Genomic DNA, 17648 nt, shown 5'->3' with positions numbered 1-17648 from the left:
CCACACCGGGGAAAACACTAAGGGAGGGCGTGCAACAGAACAGCAAGGCGAGCAAAACAATGAAGTCCCTAGGGCATACCAAAAATAGACTTTGGGGCCAGGGCATGGCATCCCCTCAGACTCAACTGGAAAACACTCCTAAAGGGCCACAAACAAACTATTTATAGGCTTTTCCTTTTTTGTCATTGATTTGTTGTTGTTTTGTTTTCTTTTGTTGTTCTGTTTTGCTCTGTCTTGTTTGGGTGCTTATTATTGTCTCAGCATGTCTATCTAGATAAGATAGGCTGGATAAAAAATCTGGAGGAGAAAACAAGGGGAGTGACGGTTCCAGGGGGACATGGGAGAAGGGGAGGCGGGGCAAGGAAGGGGGGGTGTCAATAAACCCAAGGACAAAGGAACAATAAGTGATCTAAAATAGATGGTGGAGGACGGAGGATGCCTGGTGGGGCTTGATCAAGGACAATGTCGCCTAGAGGAATTACTGAAACCCAAATGAAGGCAGAATATGATAGTGGGACAAGAGTAAAGTAAAAGGAAATAGAGGAAAGAACTAGGAGGCAAAGGACATTTACAGAGGTCTAAATACAGGCATGTATATATAATGATAGGGAATATATATATATATATATATAATTATATGTAATGATAGGGAAATAGATGTATGTACATATATTTGTAGGTTTAGTATTAAGGTAGAAGATGGACATTGGATCTCTACTCAAGTACTCCCTCAATGTAAGACCACTTTGTTCTAATAACTCAGCATTCTTTGATGCTTAGCTTCTCCACATGATCGCTGAAGACAAAATGGGTGCATAAGCAAATGTGGTGAAGAAAGCTGATAGTACCCGGTTATCAAGGGATATTACATCTGGGGTCTTAAAGGCTTGAGGATAAACAAGCGGCCATCTAGCTGAGAAGCCACTAAGCCCACATGAAAGTAACACACCAGCCTGTGGGATCATGAGGTGTCGATGGGATCAGGTATCAGGCATCAAAGACCCAGAACAAAAAATCGTATCAATGTGAATGAGGGGGAGTACGGAGTGGAGACCCAAAGCCCAAGGAAGAGACGAACGAGTTAGGGTACAGTATAGCACTGACGAAACATAGAATTTTCCTCTAGTTCTTTAATGCTTCCTATCCGCCACTATCATTACCCCAGTTCTACCTTACAAATCTGGCCAGACCAGAGCAGGTACACTGGTACAGATACGAGCTTGCAAAACAGGGAATCCAGCACAAATAAACCCTTTAGGACCAATAATGAGAGTAGCAATACCAGGAAAGTATGGGAAGGTGGGGGGAGAAAAGGGGAACCAATCACAATGATCTACATATAACCCTCTCTCAGAGGGACGAACAAAAGAAAAATGGGTGAAAGGAGACAGCAGTTGGTGTAGGACATGAATGGGTGAAGGGAGGCAGCAGTCAGTGTAAGACATGAAAAAAAAAATATATCAAGGGCTCACAAGGGAGGGTGGGGGAGGTGCGAAATGAGCTGACACCAAGGGCTCAAGTAGAAAGAAAATGTTTCAAAAATTATGATGGCAACATATGTACAAATGTGCTTGGCATGATGGATGGATGGACGGATGGATGGATTTTGATAAGAGCTGTACCAGCCCCCAATAAAATGATTTTTTTTAAAAAGAGCATGATAGAAAGTAGACAACCCAAGTATCAAGGCTTGTTCTTTTCTTTCTCTTTATATTGCTTTTCCACTTTCTTGTTTTCTTTCAATCTGCTGCTGAGAAGGAATGGGCCCTGTGCGTGCGGTGAGTCAGGTTTTGTGCTGCCACACACAAGGTCAGTGGTTCAAACCCACCAATAGCTCCTCAGGAGAAAGATGAAGTTGTCTCTTTCAAAAGATTGAGAGTCAGAAACCCTATTTAGGGCCACTCTGCATCAGATTGACTTGCTGCCTGTGGCTTTGCTTTGAATTCGGACTGGACGGCATAAGGTACTACAGCAGCAGTAAGGCCTGGAGCAATACGTGCGTGGTTTTCACTCCCATGTATTGAAGGGCGTTCAGACAGTTAGGCCCCTGGTGAGGAAGCAGGCCCCATGGCAGCGCTACTACCTGCCTCAGAGTGTTCAGCGTTTCATTACCCAAATCCCACTGTATGCCGATCAGCTAAAAAACCCCGTCTACTGTCGTCTGCTTGTGACAAATGAATTCCTGGGTCACGAGTTGAAGGTTAAATCAAGATGAAGCACTCTGAACTGTCCTGGGGACCCGCTTTCATCTGGAATAGCATTGCAGTTTGTTGACATTCTTAATGACTTTTCCACTCCGTCCCTTCTTCCTCCCGTTTGTAAAGGCTCCTCGAATTCTCAAAGGTTACATTCAAGGTCAGGCTGGTTTTGTTTTCATCTTTTTTTGAATGATTACTTCAATAGAATTGCCTGTTCTCCCACTCAGGAGAATAGAATGGAAGTGGCCAACTTCGTTGAGAGCTCCTTCCGTGCTAAACACCTATGTGCATTCTTTTAATTAATCTTGGTCTTTTAAAAAATTATGAGACATGTACTTTGAGAGTCTCCTACATGATGAAGAGACAGTTTTGAGACTGAATAACGTGCTCAGCACGTGGCAGAATGCTATCATCTCATCCCCCACAGGCAGGCATTAACACAAAGACCGAATTTTCCAACCACTGATTCCTCTTGGTTTTTCACTGTTCTCTTTCCAATCACCAGTAATTATCAGTGACACTTGCTTGCACATTTGGCCAATTTCAAACTGTAGCCTTTCAGTAAGAAAACTCCCCCCCCCCCCAATGTTGTCTTTGGCATTTGTTGTGCATATTTGAATCACAAGCCTAGTTAGTGCTCTTCCTTGTAGGTGTGCAGATACTGATCTGTCATACTTCAGGATCTTGAAGTGTTCTTTGTCAGGGTGACTGCCAGGCCACCCCTCTTCAAGCTGTCCTCCCCAGCATAATAGACCACCGGATTGTCTGATTCAAAGTGGCAATGTCAGTGAGTTCAATAGCCACGGATACACTACATAAGGGCAAGGCAGGTCAGAGTTCACTCGATGGCACTGGGTGCAGTCCCTAGGATAGTGATCTTCAAGTGTTCCATTTCACGTTTGACAACTTCCAATACAGACTTTTCCTAGACCCGTACTTCACACATCTGTTGTTCCAATGATTAATGAGCATGTATGGCTCGGCCCTCTCGATTTGAGGTCTACTACATCAGCAAGTGAAGGTCCAGACGGCTTTTCATCCATCCGTGCAATCAAGGAAGCAGATTCTTCCCAATCCTGTTCTGAGGGTCCTTCAACCTGAGGGGCTCATCTTCTTGCCCTATGGAACTATATTGGACACAATTCCACTGTTAGCCATAGGCTTTGATTACCTACGCTCGGGAAGCAAACAAAGTTGGGTTACCTAGGAAGCAAGGTAAGCCCAGGCTTACTTACGCTCATGTACTAATTTGTACTGAGCAGCTTCACATTTTCCCCCAACCACAGCAAAGATTCTGTTTCTAGGTATGGCAGGCATCTGCCTCTCTCCCAAACCCACGGCACCTTGTTACAGAAGCAAAGTCTCTTTTCAAACTGACACTCCCTGACCCGACAGTGTACCCAGGAAAGCATGAGCTTACATGTGCTTATTTAGTAATCCGTAGTGAGCAACTTTACATGGGTTTCGCCATGTACGTCTGCCTTTGCAAGTAATTTTCCAGGCTATTTTTTCCCTAGTTTTCCTTAATCTGGAAGCTCCACCAAAAACAGAGGCCAATTCACCAAAAAGAAAGGTGAGCATGAGTTTTTGTGGCCTCCCTTACTCTGTAATGAACAGTTTCACATGTGAAAAACTTGTGAAGCTGTTCACTGCAGACTAGTAAGTAAGCACAGGTAAACCTGTCTTTACCTTGCTTACGAGGTACTCCACCCAGTCAGGGACTGTAAATGTGAAAAGAGGCTCTGCCTCTGACCGAAGGCTATGTGGGGCTGGGAAGAGACAGATGCCGGCCATACCACTAAGTGGAATTTTCGATGTGGAGGAAAATGTGAAATTATTCACTTCAGGTTGGTAAATAAGCACAAGAAAACGTGTGTCTACTTTGCTTACCGGGTAATCACGGACCGAAAGCTGCGTGTCCACTGAGTGGCCCGACAGGTATTTGTGATGCGGGTGGCATCATGTCCAGCATGATAGCCACGTGCAACCACCACCGTCTGACAAGCTGAAAGAGAGGTGCCTATTTCTCACAGAGAAATTCTTAAGAGAGACTAAATTCTCACTTTGCCTCTCGTACTTTGGACATGCTGTCCGGAGAGACCAGTCCCGGGAGAAGGACCAACTTGCTTGCTAAAAGCGGGGCAGCACAAGGAGATGGATTGCCACAGTGGCTGCAACAATGGGCTCAAGTGTAGGAACCATTGTGAGGCTGGCGCAGGACTGGGCCCTGCGTCATTCTATGGGATATAGGGTCGCTGTGGGTCAGAAGGGACTTGGCCCCCAACAACAACAAACTCTCACATTTGTCTTTAATCTTAGTTAAATAATATCCTTCTAGTTCCCTTAGCTTCTGCTCATCTTTGTATAGCTTCATTTAGCATACAGTATATATTTCAATTACTTCTTTTGTTTCTTGTGGGTCCCACCAAGGAAGTCAATCCCACGAGCTAAAGGATGTATCACTCGAGACTAGGAACAGTGCTTAGCACAAAGTAAATACGCTCACGTTATTTGTTGGGCCACCCAACGTGAACCGGTTTCAGCTGAGCTTCCAAACTCTGAACAGACAATTAAGGATTCAACTCTCCACTTCGAAAGAAGCAGCTGCTAAAAACCGCATGCATAGTTTTGTAGCATTTTCACATACTGAAAGCCCAAACAAAGGAAGCAGAACATTGTCCGAGGAAATCTGACTAGAGAGGAGCTGATCTCTTGGAGGGGAGTCGGCCATGGTGACATGAGTCGGATACAGGCTGTGCAAGTGGGGCCTTCGGGTCTTCATCTGCGGATGGCGCACAGCTCCAGGGAAAGAGAAACAGCCGCAAACTCTTCTAATGACTGCAGCGTGGATTGTGTGAAGTAGAAGTTAGGAAAATTGGAAGTGGCCAAAAATGAAATGGAACCCAACCACAAAAACTAATGAAGAAATTGAAGACTTCTATCAACAACTTCAGTTAGAAGATGCATTGATAGTTATTGGTAATTGGAATGCAAACGTTGGAAACAAGAGGAAGGAAAAGTAATTGGAAAATATGGACATGGAAGACAGAACTAAAGCTGGAGATCACATGATAGAAATTTGGAAAACCAATGACTCGTTCATAGCAAGTATCTTTTTCAACAACACAAAAGGCAACTATACACATGGACTTCCCCAGATGAGATACACAGAAATCAAGTTGACTACATCTGTGGAAAGACACAATGGAGAACTCAATATCAGCAGCTAAAACCAGGCCAAGATCTGACTGCTGAACAGACTATCAACTGTTTTTATATAAGTTTAGGAAAAAACGAAAGAAAATTAAAGCAAGTCCACAGGAGCCAAAAAAAAACTACCTTGAGCCTATCCCACAGATTTAACACTTTGATCGTTAATGACTGAAGACGTGATGAGCTGTGGGAGGACATCAAAAACACTGTTCATGAAGAAATCAAAGGGGTCATTGTGTTAGTCCCAGTAGACTAGAGAAACAAATTCATAAACACGCACATGTGTATAAGAAAGAACTTTATATACAAGAGCAATTTAATATCGAGAAAGCATGCCAGCCCAGTCCAGATCAAGCCCATATGTCTGATATTAGCCCAGATGTCTGATACCAATCTATAAAGTTGTCTTCAGACTCATGAAACACAATGATTCCAAATGCAGGAAGATCACAGGCCAGTGAGTTGGAAGCCTTGTGGATCCAGTGGTGGTGTAAGCATCTCAGTAGTGGCAGGGGTTTCCATGTGGCTTCTCCAGCTCCGAGGCTCTGGCTGCCATCAGCCTGTCTCCATATGACTTGTCAACAAGAATGTCTTGCAGGGACTGAGTGTGTGTCTTGCCTCCAACAACTATGTATCTCCTTAGTGCCTCCAAATGAGGTCATCAAGCTGCAATCTGATTGACAGGCCAAACTCCACCCCTTCACTTGTAAGTCTCAAATTGACAACAGATTATGTAACTATCACAGTCATTAAAAAGACAGGAAAGAAAGAAAAGATCAAAGTAGATGTCAGAAGAAGATGAAGTTAAGGATCTGAATAGAAATTTTCAAAAGGCAACTCTAGAAGACAAAGCCAAATATTATAATGAAATGTGCAGGACCTAGAATTAGAAAACCAAAAGAGAAGAACATGCTCAGCAAATATGAAACTGAAAGAACTAAAGGAAAAATTCTAGCATCGAATTGCAGTTTTGAAAGATTCTGTAGGCAAAATATCAAATGATTGAGAAAGCATCAAGAGAAGCTGTAAAGCATGGAGTCACCGGACCAGAAAGAACTATCCGACAGCCCATCATCTCAGAAGAAAGCATATGAGCAAGAACCAATGGTGCTGAAGGAAGACATTCAAGCTGCACTGAATTAGCTAAAAACAAGGCTCCAAGAATTGCTGGAATACCCATAGAAATATTTCATAAAGCTGAAGCAGCACCGGAAACACTCATGTTTATGCCAGGAAATTTGGAAGACAGCTACCTGGACACCTGACTGGAAGACATCCATATTTGTGCCCATTCAAAAAAAAAGTCGACCCAACAGAATGTTCAAACTGTAGAATATTATTGCTATTGCACAGGAGTAAACATTTTACTTAAGATCATCAACAATGGCTCCAACAGCACATGCACAGGGAACTGCCTGAAGTGCAGGCTGGATTCAGAAGAGAACGTGGAAAAACGGATATCATTGCTGCTGTCCGATGGCTTTGACTCAAAGCAGAGACTACCAAAGACGTTTGCTTGTGTTTCATTGACTGTGCAAAGGCATTTGCGTCTGTGGGCCATTATAAACTGTGGATCACCTTGAGAAGAACAGGAATTCCAGAACACTTCCTTGTGCTCATCCCGAACTTATACAGCGATCAAGAGGGAGTTGTTCTCACAAAACATGGAAATATTGCATGGTTTGAAATCAGGAAAGGTGTGCATCAAGGTTGTATCCTCTCACAATATTTGTTCAATCTATATGCTGATTAAATCATCAGAGAAGCTGGATTATATGAGGAAGACTGTGGCATCAGAATTGGAGGAAGGCTTATTAACCTCCAGTATGCAGATGACACAACCTGGCTTGCAAAAGGTGAGGACTTGGAGCCTGTGCCGATGATCAATGATGGTAGCCTTCAGTATGGATCACAACTCAACGTAAGGAACACCCAAACCCTCACAACTAGATGATAGATGGAGAAAAGGTTGACGTCGTCAAGGGTTTTGGCTTACTTAAATTCACAATCAATGCTTATGAAAGCAGCAGTCAAGAGATCAAAAGACATTTTGCATTAGGTACATTGAGGACTAAGGTGCGCCTGACCCAAGTCATGGTATTCCCCATTGCATCATATGCAAGTGAAAGTTGGACACTGAACAAGGAAGACTGTAGACGAATAGATGCATTTGGTGCTGGAAAAGAATATTGAAATTACCATGGAATGCTCAAAGGACAAACTGATCTGTAATGGAAGAAGTAAGACCAGATTGCCCCTTAGAGGCAAGGATTTCAAGACTTTATCTTACATACTTTGGACATACTGTTAGGAGAGACCAGTCCTTGGAGAAAGACATCATGTTTAGTACAGTAGAGAGGCAGCGGAAAAGAGGAAGGCCCTAAGATGCGATGGATTGACACGCTGGCTGCATCAATGGGCTCAGGCAGAGGAACAAGTAAGAGGATGGCACAGGACTGTACAGGGTTTTGTCCAGTTGTGCATAGGGCCGCTATGGGTGGAAGCCGACTCGTTAGCATCTAACAAAATATTTGTTGCATGACTCAATTTAGGTAAATAGTTGTCTTTGCCCTGGCTAAATAGGCGGGCATTTTCAATTTGCCTAGTGTATATTTTTTGATGGACCTTCGTCTGGGACCTTCTGCAACTTCCCTGCTATTATGTTGCGGCATAGTCTGTTCTTCTGCAACTTCCCTGCTATTATGTTGCGGCATAGTCTGTTCTTCTGCAACTTCCCTGCTATTATGTTGCGGCATAGTCTGTTCCAGTGGTTGTTAGTTGCCTTTCGTTTTCCAGACTCATGGCACCCCATTCACAACCGGAGCAAACACTTCCGGTCCAGTGGCATCCTCATGCTCACTTGTAGAGCAGTTCCTTGTGCCCTTCACAGCTTTCATTGTAGAAGTTGTTTGCCAGGCCTTACTTCTAGCTTTTTAGTTTGGAAGCTTCTCTGAAATGTGCTCAGCATCTAGCAACATGCAAGCCTCCATTGACAGAAGTGGGTGTGCTCCTCAAACTACAGCTTTCATGCCTTAGAATCATGGGGGTGGGTTGAAAAAAAAAAGCAGATTCTCCTCCAAGGAGAATCCCATTCTGCAGTCTGGGGCCAGGCTTCTAACAATTCTAGCAATGGCATAGGATTGTGGCCTTAGGTCATTGTTGAGAAACACCTCGACACATTGTCGATTCTCAATGCCCACTGGTGAAAAACTCAATTACTCATCTGTATTCCTTTTTGACCTCAGAACTTTCGAGATGAATACTGAGTATCCATCCTAGGGACAGGTAGCCTTCCTCCTTGCTTCCACTCTGCCCTATTACAGTGAACCCTCGCCACTTCGCGCTTCGACTTCCGTGGCTTCACTCTATCGCGGTTTTTGCGTAACAGCACCCACTCCCTACACCTGCTTCTTCAGAGGAAAAAGACGGCGACCCACCTTAAGTCATTTCATAGGCTATTGATTACAGTATTTGTAAGAACTATGGATAATAATACTGTATGTGAAATATGTAATACTGTAAACTAGATGCCATAAATAATATAATAAATAATAAATGATAATTGTAACGTCCAAAATGTTTTACTGCATTTTCCCTTTTTCGTTTAATAAATTGGGTAATACGAGTGTAATGGTGACTAAAGGGTGTTTTTTCATGTCCTCTATGCTCTAACTACGAAAATATTTGATTTACAAATAAGGAATCCTACTTCGCGGAATTTCATTTATCACGGTAGGGTCTAGAACCGATTAACCGCGATAAACGAAGGTTCACTGTAATTTATATCGTCTCGCTGAGTGATCATTGTGCACGCAGGGCTACTCAGGAAAAGAGAGCAAGTGTGCGGTGCCCCGTTGTCCCTTCTGACTTTCCCTGGCAAGTACAGCATCCTAGGTACTCTTTGCTTCTGCCCCCACGTTGTCTGCAGTTGGAGACTTTTTGACGCTACCCTCTGCAGACGTGGAAGCCTTGGGGGGAAATTCCGGCCCTGGGGGAGGAGGCGCGGGGCGGGGCGGGGCGGGCCCGAACCGGAGAGGGGGCGGGGCGGAGAGCCGCCAGGAGCTCTGTCTGCCACCGCGACCCGCGTAGGCGGTTACTCGGAGACCTGGCCCCGCCCCTTGGGGGCGGCCCTTGCGGGCGGGCGCGGCCCGTGGGGCGCGCGGGAGGCAGAGCGCTGCAACTGCTGGTGCTGGGCGGCCGCTCTCTGAGGCTGGGCCATGGCGGAGCTTTGCCGCAGCAGGAGCCTTCGCTCCCGGGATTCCCACCTAGTTCCTTGAACATTCTGCCTTTCCGACCTCTGGAAAATTTCGCGTTCTTTTTGTGGCCTTGGCAAGGGGGACGGAACGACGAGCAAGGATGCGCTGAAGACCGCGAGGGCGCGCGTCCGCCGTGCCGCTCGCGGTCCCTGCACCCCCGCCGACCTGCTTCGGGGTGCCTCGATTTCCCCCCTGCTCGCCTGCCCCGCTCCGCCGCACTTGATGTGCAGAGAGAAGTTGGACACCATGATCTTAACACGTAAGCTAGACTTGTGCCTTGCCGTCGGGCCATCCGCGGGAGCCAGCCGCCGAGGGGACCCGCCGCGGAGGAAATGTCACCCCAACTTGTCAAGTCGGTGCCTGTCGTTCTGTGCTTTGAAAACGCTTTTCGTGGAAACTCGGGATCGAATCGCCCGAGTTTCTTGTCGGGGGGGAGGGGAGCTTGGGCAGTTGTCCAGGGAGGGAGATTTCATTTTCGAATAATGATCCCTGGCACCCCATTGCCTGGGGACCGAGGGGCCGCTGGCCAGCGCGTCTGGCGGGGGTCGGGGAAGGTGGTGGCGCTGGGGGCGGCTGCCGGTGTAGAAAGGAAACATACGCAGATTTACCGCCCGGGCGAGGGGCGCACGATCCGCGGGCTGCCAGCGGACCCCCTTCCTCACCCCCCGCCCCCGTGCCTGTTGCCCTGCCGTTCTCAGTCTAAGTCCTGGGCGATGACCTTTGACTCCGGGGGCGCGGCCAAGGCCCCAGGCCCCCGGACTGGAGCGTGCTCGCGGGGCGCTGTGCTGCCCGCCTCCGAACACACGTGTCCCGGGACCTCTCCGGGCCCTGAGCGGAGCTGTCTGCCCTTCCGACAATCCTGAAGCCAGCGTGGGCCCCCGGAGAGTTCCTTATTGCGTGATGTTTAACCTTCAGTAACAGCAGCCTATTGGGGGTGTTCTTAAGAACAGCGTGCAATATTTAACTTCATTTAAAAGGGTTTTTTGGGTTTTAATTTCAATACCGATGATTGATCTGCATTGTTTAAAATATATATATTTTTAACGCTGGAAACTCATTGTGCCCGGAAAGGCTCGGTTGGGTAACTGCCAGTGCACCGAGAGTGCTTGCAGCTGTTAGCAAGCCCAGTGCTTGCAGAGTGGTCCCTGCTAGAACAGCTAGTTTTTTTTCCTTGGTGTGCTGGGGCGTTTCATCAGGTTTCCTGAAATGCCCCATGGAAATGTCCACGCCCTTGGCTTCCAAGGAGGAGCTTGCCGAGCGAGTCCTTGGGCCGGCGAAAGGAAGGAAGCACGCCGCCCGATCAGATTTTTTTCCTAACGCGGCGACAGACTCCTGGAGCTCTGCCCCACTTTGTGTCCCTGTCCCCAACGCCGACGTCACAGGCGGAGCCTTTGAGGCTTGGGAAGGAGCCCCACCCGATCCCAGCAAACCCTCCCGCCGCCGCGTGTAATTTTCTGTGTCCCGGACTCCTTTCCGCCCGCAGCCTCCCGCGTCAGAGGAGGTGAGCTGACTGCGGCTGAGGCTGATGGGGTCTGGATCGTGGGTGAGCCTGGGCGAGTGACACAACCCCTCCGTGCCTCATTCGACTGTACGAATATTTACTACGCGGCTAGAATTGTGGGGACCAAATGAGCATTGAGGCTCCACAGAAAACTCAGTTGGTACGAATTTCTGTAGGAAGCACGTGTGTGATTCCTGAGCCGCATTGTGCAGAAGAAAACGTCTCTTCTCCCTCTCCTGTACGTACAGTTAGCAAATGGGTTCCTTCTCAGTCTGCAGAGGCTACTTCAGCCACCATGGGTGAGGCAGAGGAATGCAGCCTAGGCACGGCCATCCATTACAGAAAGATTCATGAGAGTGGCATGTATGACGCATTTGGACAGAAAACTCACAGCCCTGGAGAAGTCAGGATACCAAGTCTCAAGTTACTTTTTTTTTCCCCCTTCAAAAAAATTCCGTTTGCTGAGGGATGAAAGAAAATAATAACCCAGCAGTCTGCAGAAGTGCTGCATGTAAATCTATCAGCAGCTTCTATCGGTTGACTAATTCAGCATCCATCTGGCCAGGAGGCTGGTCCTTAGCAGGTAATTTGCAGACCAAAAGTGTGGGATTACCGGAATGGAAGCGCCCAGTGCCACCTTGACTTGCTGACTGCAGCAGATGGTCTGAGGGGTCCTCGAAGTCAGCAGCCCTCTAATCGAATGAGAACCCAGAGGGGTGAGGGTCAAATGGATAGCAGATGTGTGTTCTGAAGTTATTTTGAGACATTTTCTGAGAAAATGCTGGCGATCCACATATCCCATCTTTTATTGTGGCATACCAGATTTACAGCCTGGCCTAAGACTGCATATTTTTTTCATTAGCACTACTGTTCAGAGAGTTTAAAATGATGCACAGCATTTCGACTTTCTCTCCCAGCTGTTTTCAAACACTTGCATTTGGCAAAATTTGATTTAAAAAGAAATTCAAGCTCAGTGACAACTTAATCCAAACAAGAAGGGGACCGTCTTGGCTCCCAGCTCCACAAAAGCAGAATAAATAGCCTCCAACTTAAATCCCGAGGCACCCTGGGGCGTAGCGGTGTATGGTTTGGGCCGCTAACCAGGTCAGCAGTTTGAACCCACCAGCTGCTCCCTAAAGATTTACAGTCTCAGACACTCACAGGGGAGCGCTCGCTCCTCTGTCCGACCAGCCCACCTTGAGTGAGCATGGTTTGAGTGTGGGGAGGAGAAAACATTATTTGGGTGACTTCCTTGTGTTTCTTCACTTCTAAACTGTAAATCAAAGAAGAAACACCACTCACTCCTGAAAGGGTTAAATAGTGAGGCAATTAACCATTGCTAATTGACGTTTTAATACAAGGGAGCGATCAAAGGATTTTCTTGTGGTTCTGTAGAAGGCAGATTGCCAGTCAGCCTAGAGACTGGATGCCAGTGTTCATTTGAGTGTACCTTTTGTTGGGTAGTGCAAAGAGCAAAGGCCAAGGGGCGTCCAAGAGGGCTTCCACATTAACGGGGACATTTGGGTGCTACTGGAAAATATGCCCAAATCTCACAAGCTGCTGTACACTGAGTAGTAGATGTACCCCATGGTACTTAACGTTTCTTCATCTGTAGAAATAGGATGAGGCTTAAAAGGCTTGGTGAAATTTGAGGTGATATCAGATATAAAAATAAGTATGTGGGTTTCCCCTAGAGTGGATCCCCATGGAGATTTTAAGCCAGGGTACAATGTTGGTATGAGCATGGTGTTTTTATGACTTCAGGTGAGTGGGTAAATAGACCATTTGAAACCATTCGGGGAAGAGAGATTTGAGCCAGAGGAATGCAGGCACCCCAAGTACAGTAAAGGGAATCGGACTTTTTTTGAAGAGAGCTTTGTAATGGACAGGATGGTCCAGTATTGTAAACACAAGTTTCTCATGCTTAACTCTACTTCCTAGCAACAGGAAGAAGGAAATGAGGCCATGCAAAAAAAAAAAAAAAGTGAGGGGGGGGGGGCGGCCTGAAAGGCTCCAGACAATACTTGACCCACCCTGGCATTCACCCTGTACAGCCAGAAAACTTGAAAAAATAAAAATAACTTCAGATGTTTCCCCTTCCTCCCTGGATATTGACAAATCCAGAGAGACCAAATTATCTCCAGGCTTGAATACTGGATACCTGGCGAGCTGCCGCTGGCCCCCTGCTGTGCCTGCAAGCTCCCACCCAGCCAAGCCTGTGCTGCAACTGTGCCACAGAGTTGGGTAGAAGAAGGCGGTCTTCATCCGTAATGTTTGTTCAGTTCCGGGAGTAGAATTATAGATGTTTTGGGGTCCAGTGTGCAGACAGATGATTAGTTTCATTTCTTTCAAGAGTCACTCCCACGGGGCTCCAGAAGCTCATTATGAAGATGTGCCCCCCAAGATGCTGAGTGTAGAGCTAGGAGCTTTCAAGACAGAAAAGCAGCCCTGTGGTAGTCACAGTGAGTGTTCCAACACCAAGCTCCTGAAGAGTGCAGGCCTACTGTCCTTGCTCCCACGGCTGTGAAGTTAGGTGGGAGAATGCATGTCTGGAAGAAACAAATTTTCATAGTGCTCTCTATTTTTGACTTTGTGGCCAATGCCTATGGAGATTTGGTGGCCTCTGTCACTTTTTAAAAGTAGAGTACGCAAAACTCAAAAAGCACTGCCATGGAGTCGTTTCTGACTCAGGGTGACAACATCTGACAGGAGTGGGTTGCTGGTGCGTGTGTGTGGTCATTGGGGCTTTCTTTCAAATTAGTGGAAATCCAGTTAATGTAATAGGGCTGAGGGTCTCGGCTGAGCAGGCACTTCCTGTCTGTCTGCACTTTTCCTTTGGTGTGGGATGTGTGCTATTGTTAAGGATTATCATGATTAATGATAAGGAGTACAGAGTCCTGCTGGGGTTCTTTAATTAGGTCTTCTCTGCCTTAACATTTTTTCCCACTAGATATTCCTCCTTGCGCTCATAATTGATGGCAGATAGGAAGGAAAAGTTTGGGCTGTTTGCTCTGTAGAGTAATAACGTCTCTGACAAACACAAGCCTTTTCTAGTTTGGATACTCTTTTAAAATTTGCTATTTAAAAAGCAAACTTTTTAAAAAGCCTGACTATGGACAGGCTTTTAATAATATTACAGGAGCTTATTGACTGGTCAGTGTATAGCCATTGTCACCCATAATCCTCACAGCAACCCCACAAAGTAGATTTGAGTGTCCCCAATTACAGGAGAGGAATCTGAGGCTTGGAAGCGTTGAGTACTTTGCGTAGCAGGACCAGAATTTCAAAAAGCCACATGCCTGGTTGCAAAAGCCAGTTTATGGGGACGTATTTGGCAGGAGTTGATCCCATGTAGAAAACGCTATTTGGTGTTCACAAAGAGACCTGTAGGTTCTTTGCAGCTTTCTGAGGCTGTGGCACCACAGGTCCAGGGAGCTATCCTGTTAGAGCCATTATTGACAAATCCTGGTTTTTTCATCTGTATCCAGGGGGCTTAGTGATTGGAGATGTAGGCTTCTGCCTTCAACAGGAGGGGAAGCGGTGTGAGTAACCATATTCTGAAAGTCTAGCCTTTCTGAGCTATAGGAAATAATTCTTTGGTGAATGTTTTTTTTTTTTTTTTTAAACTTTTGACATATGATTCACATACACAATCAGCCGTTTGATCGTATTTAAAAGAGTTGTGCGATCATCACCGCAATGAATGTTAAAACACTTTCTTCTTGCACTCACTATTACCAGCTCTCCATTTCCCCTTCCATGCCCTTAGGAAACTATTAATCTCCTTACTGCCTCTCTGGATTTCATACAGAGAAAAACATAGCCCACCCAAAACAAAAACACCCAACAACAGTAACAAACTAAAACAGAAAAACTTCAATCGGAAAATGATTTTAAAAATATTAAAAATTGAACAAATCTAAATTGAGTCAAGGTGTTCAATTTTAACCTAACTGTATCTGCGTGAATCCACCTTCCAGTGCACTGTGTCTGATAGCAAGGCCATTCAATTCCCTGGTCAATCAGTTGTCAGAAGGCATTCACCAGAGGCTTAATCCATGTTGGGACCCTGCAAATAGATTTTGGGCTTTCCCTGCCACACAGCCTTTTGCAAACTGGGTGCTTAGACTTGAACTCTCATACTACTCTCCCAGTCTTGGATTTTATTATTTTCAGACCTTGGATCACACACAGCTAGTGTCCTTCTGCAGTGTTGACTTAGCTGACAACTCACAGAGGTGGCTGCTTGTTTTTAAGAGGAGCCTTTAAGGACCCAGGAACTAGTTTTGTGGATAGCCAGGTGTCATGTGATTTCTCAGTGAGAGTGTTTCAAAGTAACATTTCGCCCAGGGAATATTTTCTCCCAGGTGTATCTGAAAATACTGAAAGGGAAAACTGAAAATAACCGCCGATGAGCAACAACCTTGTTGGGCATCAGCGGAGAGAATGTGTTACCTTGTCAGAGTCCAACCCACGTGCAGTGGAAGGAAGTCCGTTTCTCATCATCCATCCTCCTTGCTCCCCGTTCCACAACTACACTTGGAGAATAGGTTCTCCCCCCCCTCCCCCACCAGGAGAAAAATCAAAGCTAATTGCAGGCTGAGGTCCATGAAGACCAAGTCCTCAGATGCCTTTGACACCTCCCATCCACATTTTGTTCTCTCTCCTGCCCCACCTTTGAGTGTCCTGTGGAGAGGACTGGAGGCCACTTCCTGGAGCCGGTCAGAGAGGCGCCTTCCGCCTCTTGCCTGGAGTCTCCAGAGGCTATCTGAGGGACAAACGTTTTCCACAGCCTGAGCTTACAGCATTTCCCAGGCTCTAGAAAGCGGCAGAGGAAGAGACCTTAGGCCAAAATGACCCATGGCCCACGTACTAGGCTGTACTACACCTATTCCGTTTGCCACACACAAGTGACAAAATAGAGGGAAAGTACTGGAATGTGAAAGTCTGTCTTCATCCAAGTCCTGGGAAAGAAAAGATGAGCTCAAGAGGATCCAATCACCACATAGTTCCGCTTTTCCAACTGTGGAGTAGAAAGCAGTCTTCAGCAGCACTTGACACTTTGCCCATCCCTGTTAGGAAGAACAGAGCTTTGCAAGGGCAGCCTGATAAAAACATTGCCCTTTCTCCACTGGGGGCAGCTGAGATGTGGGGAAGTTCAATGAGAAGTCCAAGGCCAGATGTGAGTTGACTGGGCCTACAGATCCCCTTTCCCACCAGAAGTGTAAACTACATGGAGATAGCAAAAGTAATGAAGACTTTAATGTATTTGTGCGGTAAATGCATTTGTTACAAACCCAGAAATACAGTACTCCCAATCTACATAGATGTACCTGCATCAAAGTTTGATCGTTGGATGGTATGTTTTGTGGGTCTGTCACGAGCAAGAGGGAACCCTGGTCACATTAGTGGTCACACATCGGGCTACTGACCACACAGTAGTTTGAAACCACGCTCTGGGAGAAAAATGAGGATTTCTACTCCTGTAAAGGATTGCAGTCTCGGAAACTTCACAGGGGCAGTTCTACCCTGCCCTTTATAGGGTCGCTTTGAGTCGAAATCAACTCAATGGCAATGAGTTTTTATTTTTGAGTTTGGGTCACAAGCAAATTTGATGGAAACAATTATTTAGCTCTCAGAGAAGAGTCTTTCGTGTGTGTGTGTGTGTGTGTGTGTGTGTCCCACCCCCCTTGTACTTTTTGGCACAAAACCAAGAAAGTGTAATTAAGCAGTGTTTCCTGTTTGGGATTAGACATAGAACTGATTCAAGGCAGTTTCTACACTTAACCAGAGTCTTCCATGCCTCCATTTTCATCATTCTTGGTTGTTTCATTTTTTTCCGGATCTCTTTTTTTCTATTTATCAGAATAAATGATCAGTGAACAATTTGCCTAGAATCCCTGGCTATTCTCTTTTCATTTAATTGAGGTTTGTTTGTTGGTTGGCTGGTTTTAGCCCTACACTTTGCCAGGAGTCGTACTTTCTTATACCATTAAGGGCAAAAGCAGAAGTTGGAGCTAGCCTAAGAAGCTTGGCTAAGCTGTAAGAAGGAGGAATTAATGTGGACACTAACCTGTGGTAGTGGACACAGGAGTTAAGTTTGAAGTCACATATTTTGTGAAAAGGAAATGGCTTGTATACTTGTAAAAATAACCCCTTCATTTATAAAAGCTAGTTTAAAAAAAAACTAGTTTCAAAAGGAAAGGCCCTTAAAAATATTATTTAGGTAATTTTATCTCTAGAAATTGGCTTCATAATCTATGCAATTACAGGGATAGATTCAGTCTTTTAAAAGCGATTCCAAATCATTGTTTTAGCAATGCATGGTTGGAAATGTATAAATATTTAGCTTAAAATATTAATAAAGGTTCTTTTTCATTCAAGCCTAAAGGTTTTTGGTTTTGTTTCTTAAATAGAAACTGTTGTTGTGAATTTCAGATCATCAACTTTGTGTCCAACTATTTAAACTACTCATCAAGC

The 17648-nt window shown here is 45.7% G+C and overlaps 1 protein-coding gene across 5 annotated transcripts in view; it reads left to right on the top strand.

Moving 5' to 3' along the window:
• The window catches only part of DLC1 (DLC1 Rho GTPase activating protein), a 485036-nt gene that overhangs the window by 421618 nt on the left and 45770 nt on the right, over positions 1-17648 (top strand). Inside the window, exon 1 of one of the 5 annotated variants that reach the window (XM_045286621.1) lies at positions 9611-9926. The exons of 3 other annotated variants lie outside the window; for them this stretch is intronic. In XM_045286621.1, coding sequence (XP_045142556.1) covers positions 9890-9926 — 37 coding nt within the window. In that variant the 5' untranslated portion in view covers positions 9611-9889. Of the gene's footprint in view, positions 1-9610; positions 10020-17648 lie in introns of those variants that run through there. One more of the 5 variants, XM_030884676.2, reaches the window with a different exon arrangement.

The sequence above is a fragment of the Echinops telfairi genome, unplaced genomic scaffold (genome assembly GCF_000313985.2).
Source record: "Echinops telfairi isolate 266 unplaced genomic scaffold, ASM31398v2 ScPeMD7_9;HRSCAF=40, whole genome shotgun sequence".
NCBI classification, from domain to species: domain Eukaryota; kingdom Metazoa; phylum Chordata; class Mammalia; order Afrosoricida; family Tenrecidae; genus Echinops; species Echinops telfairi.
The sequence above is the reverse complement of the archived record's forward strand: the minus strand, read 5'-3'. Positions and strand labels throughout refer to the sequence as shown.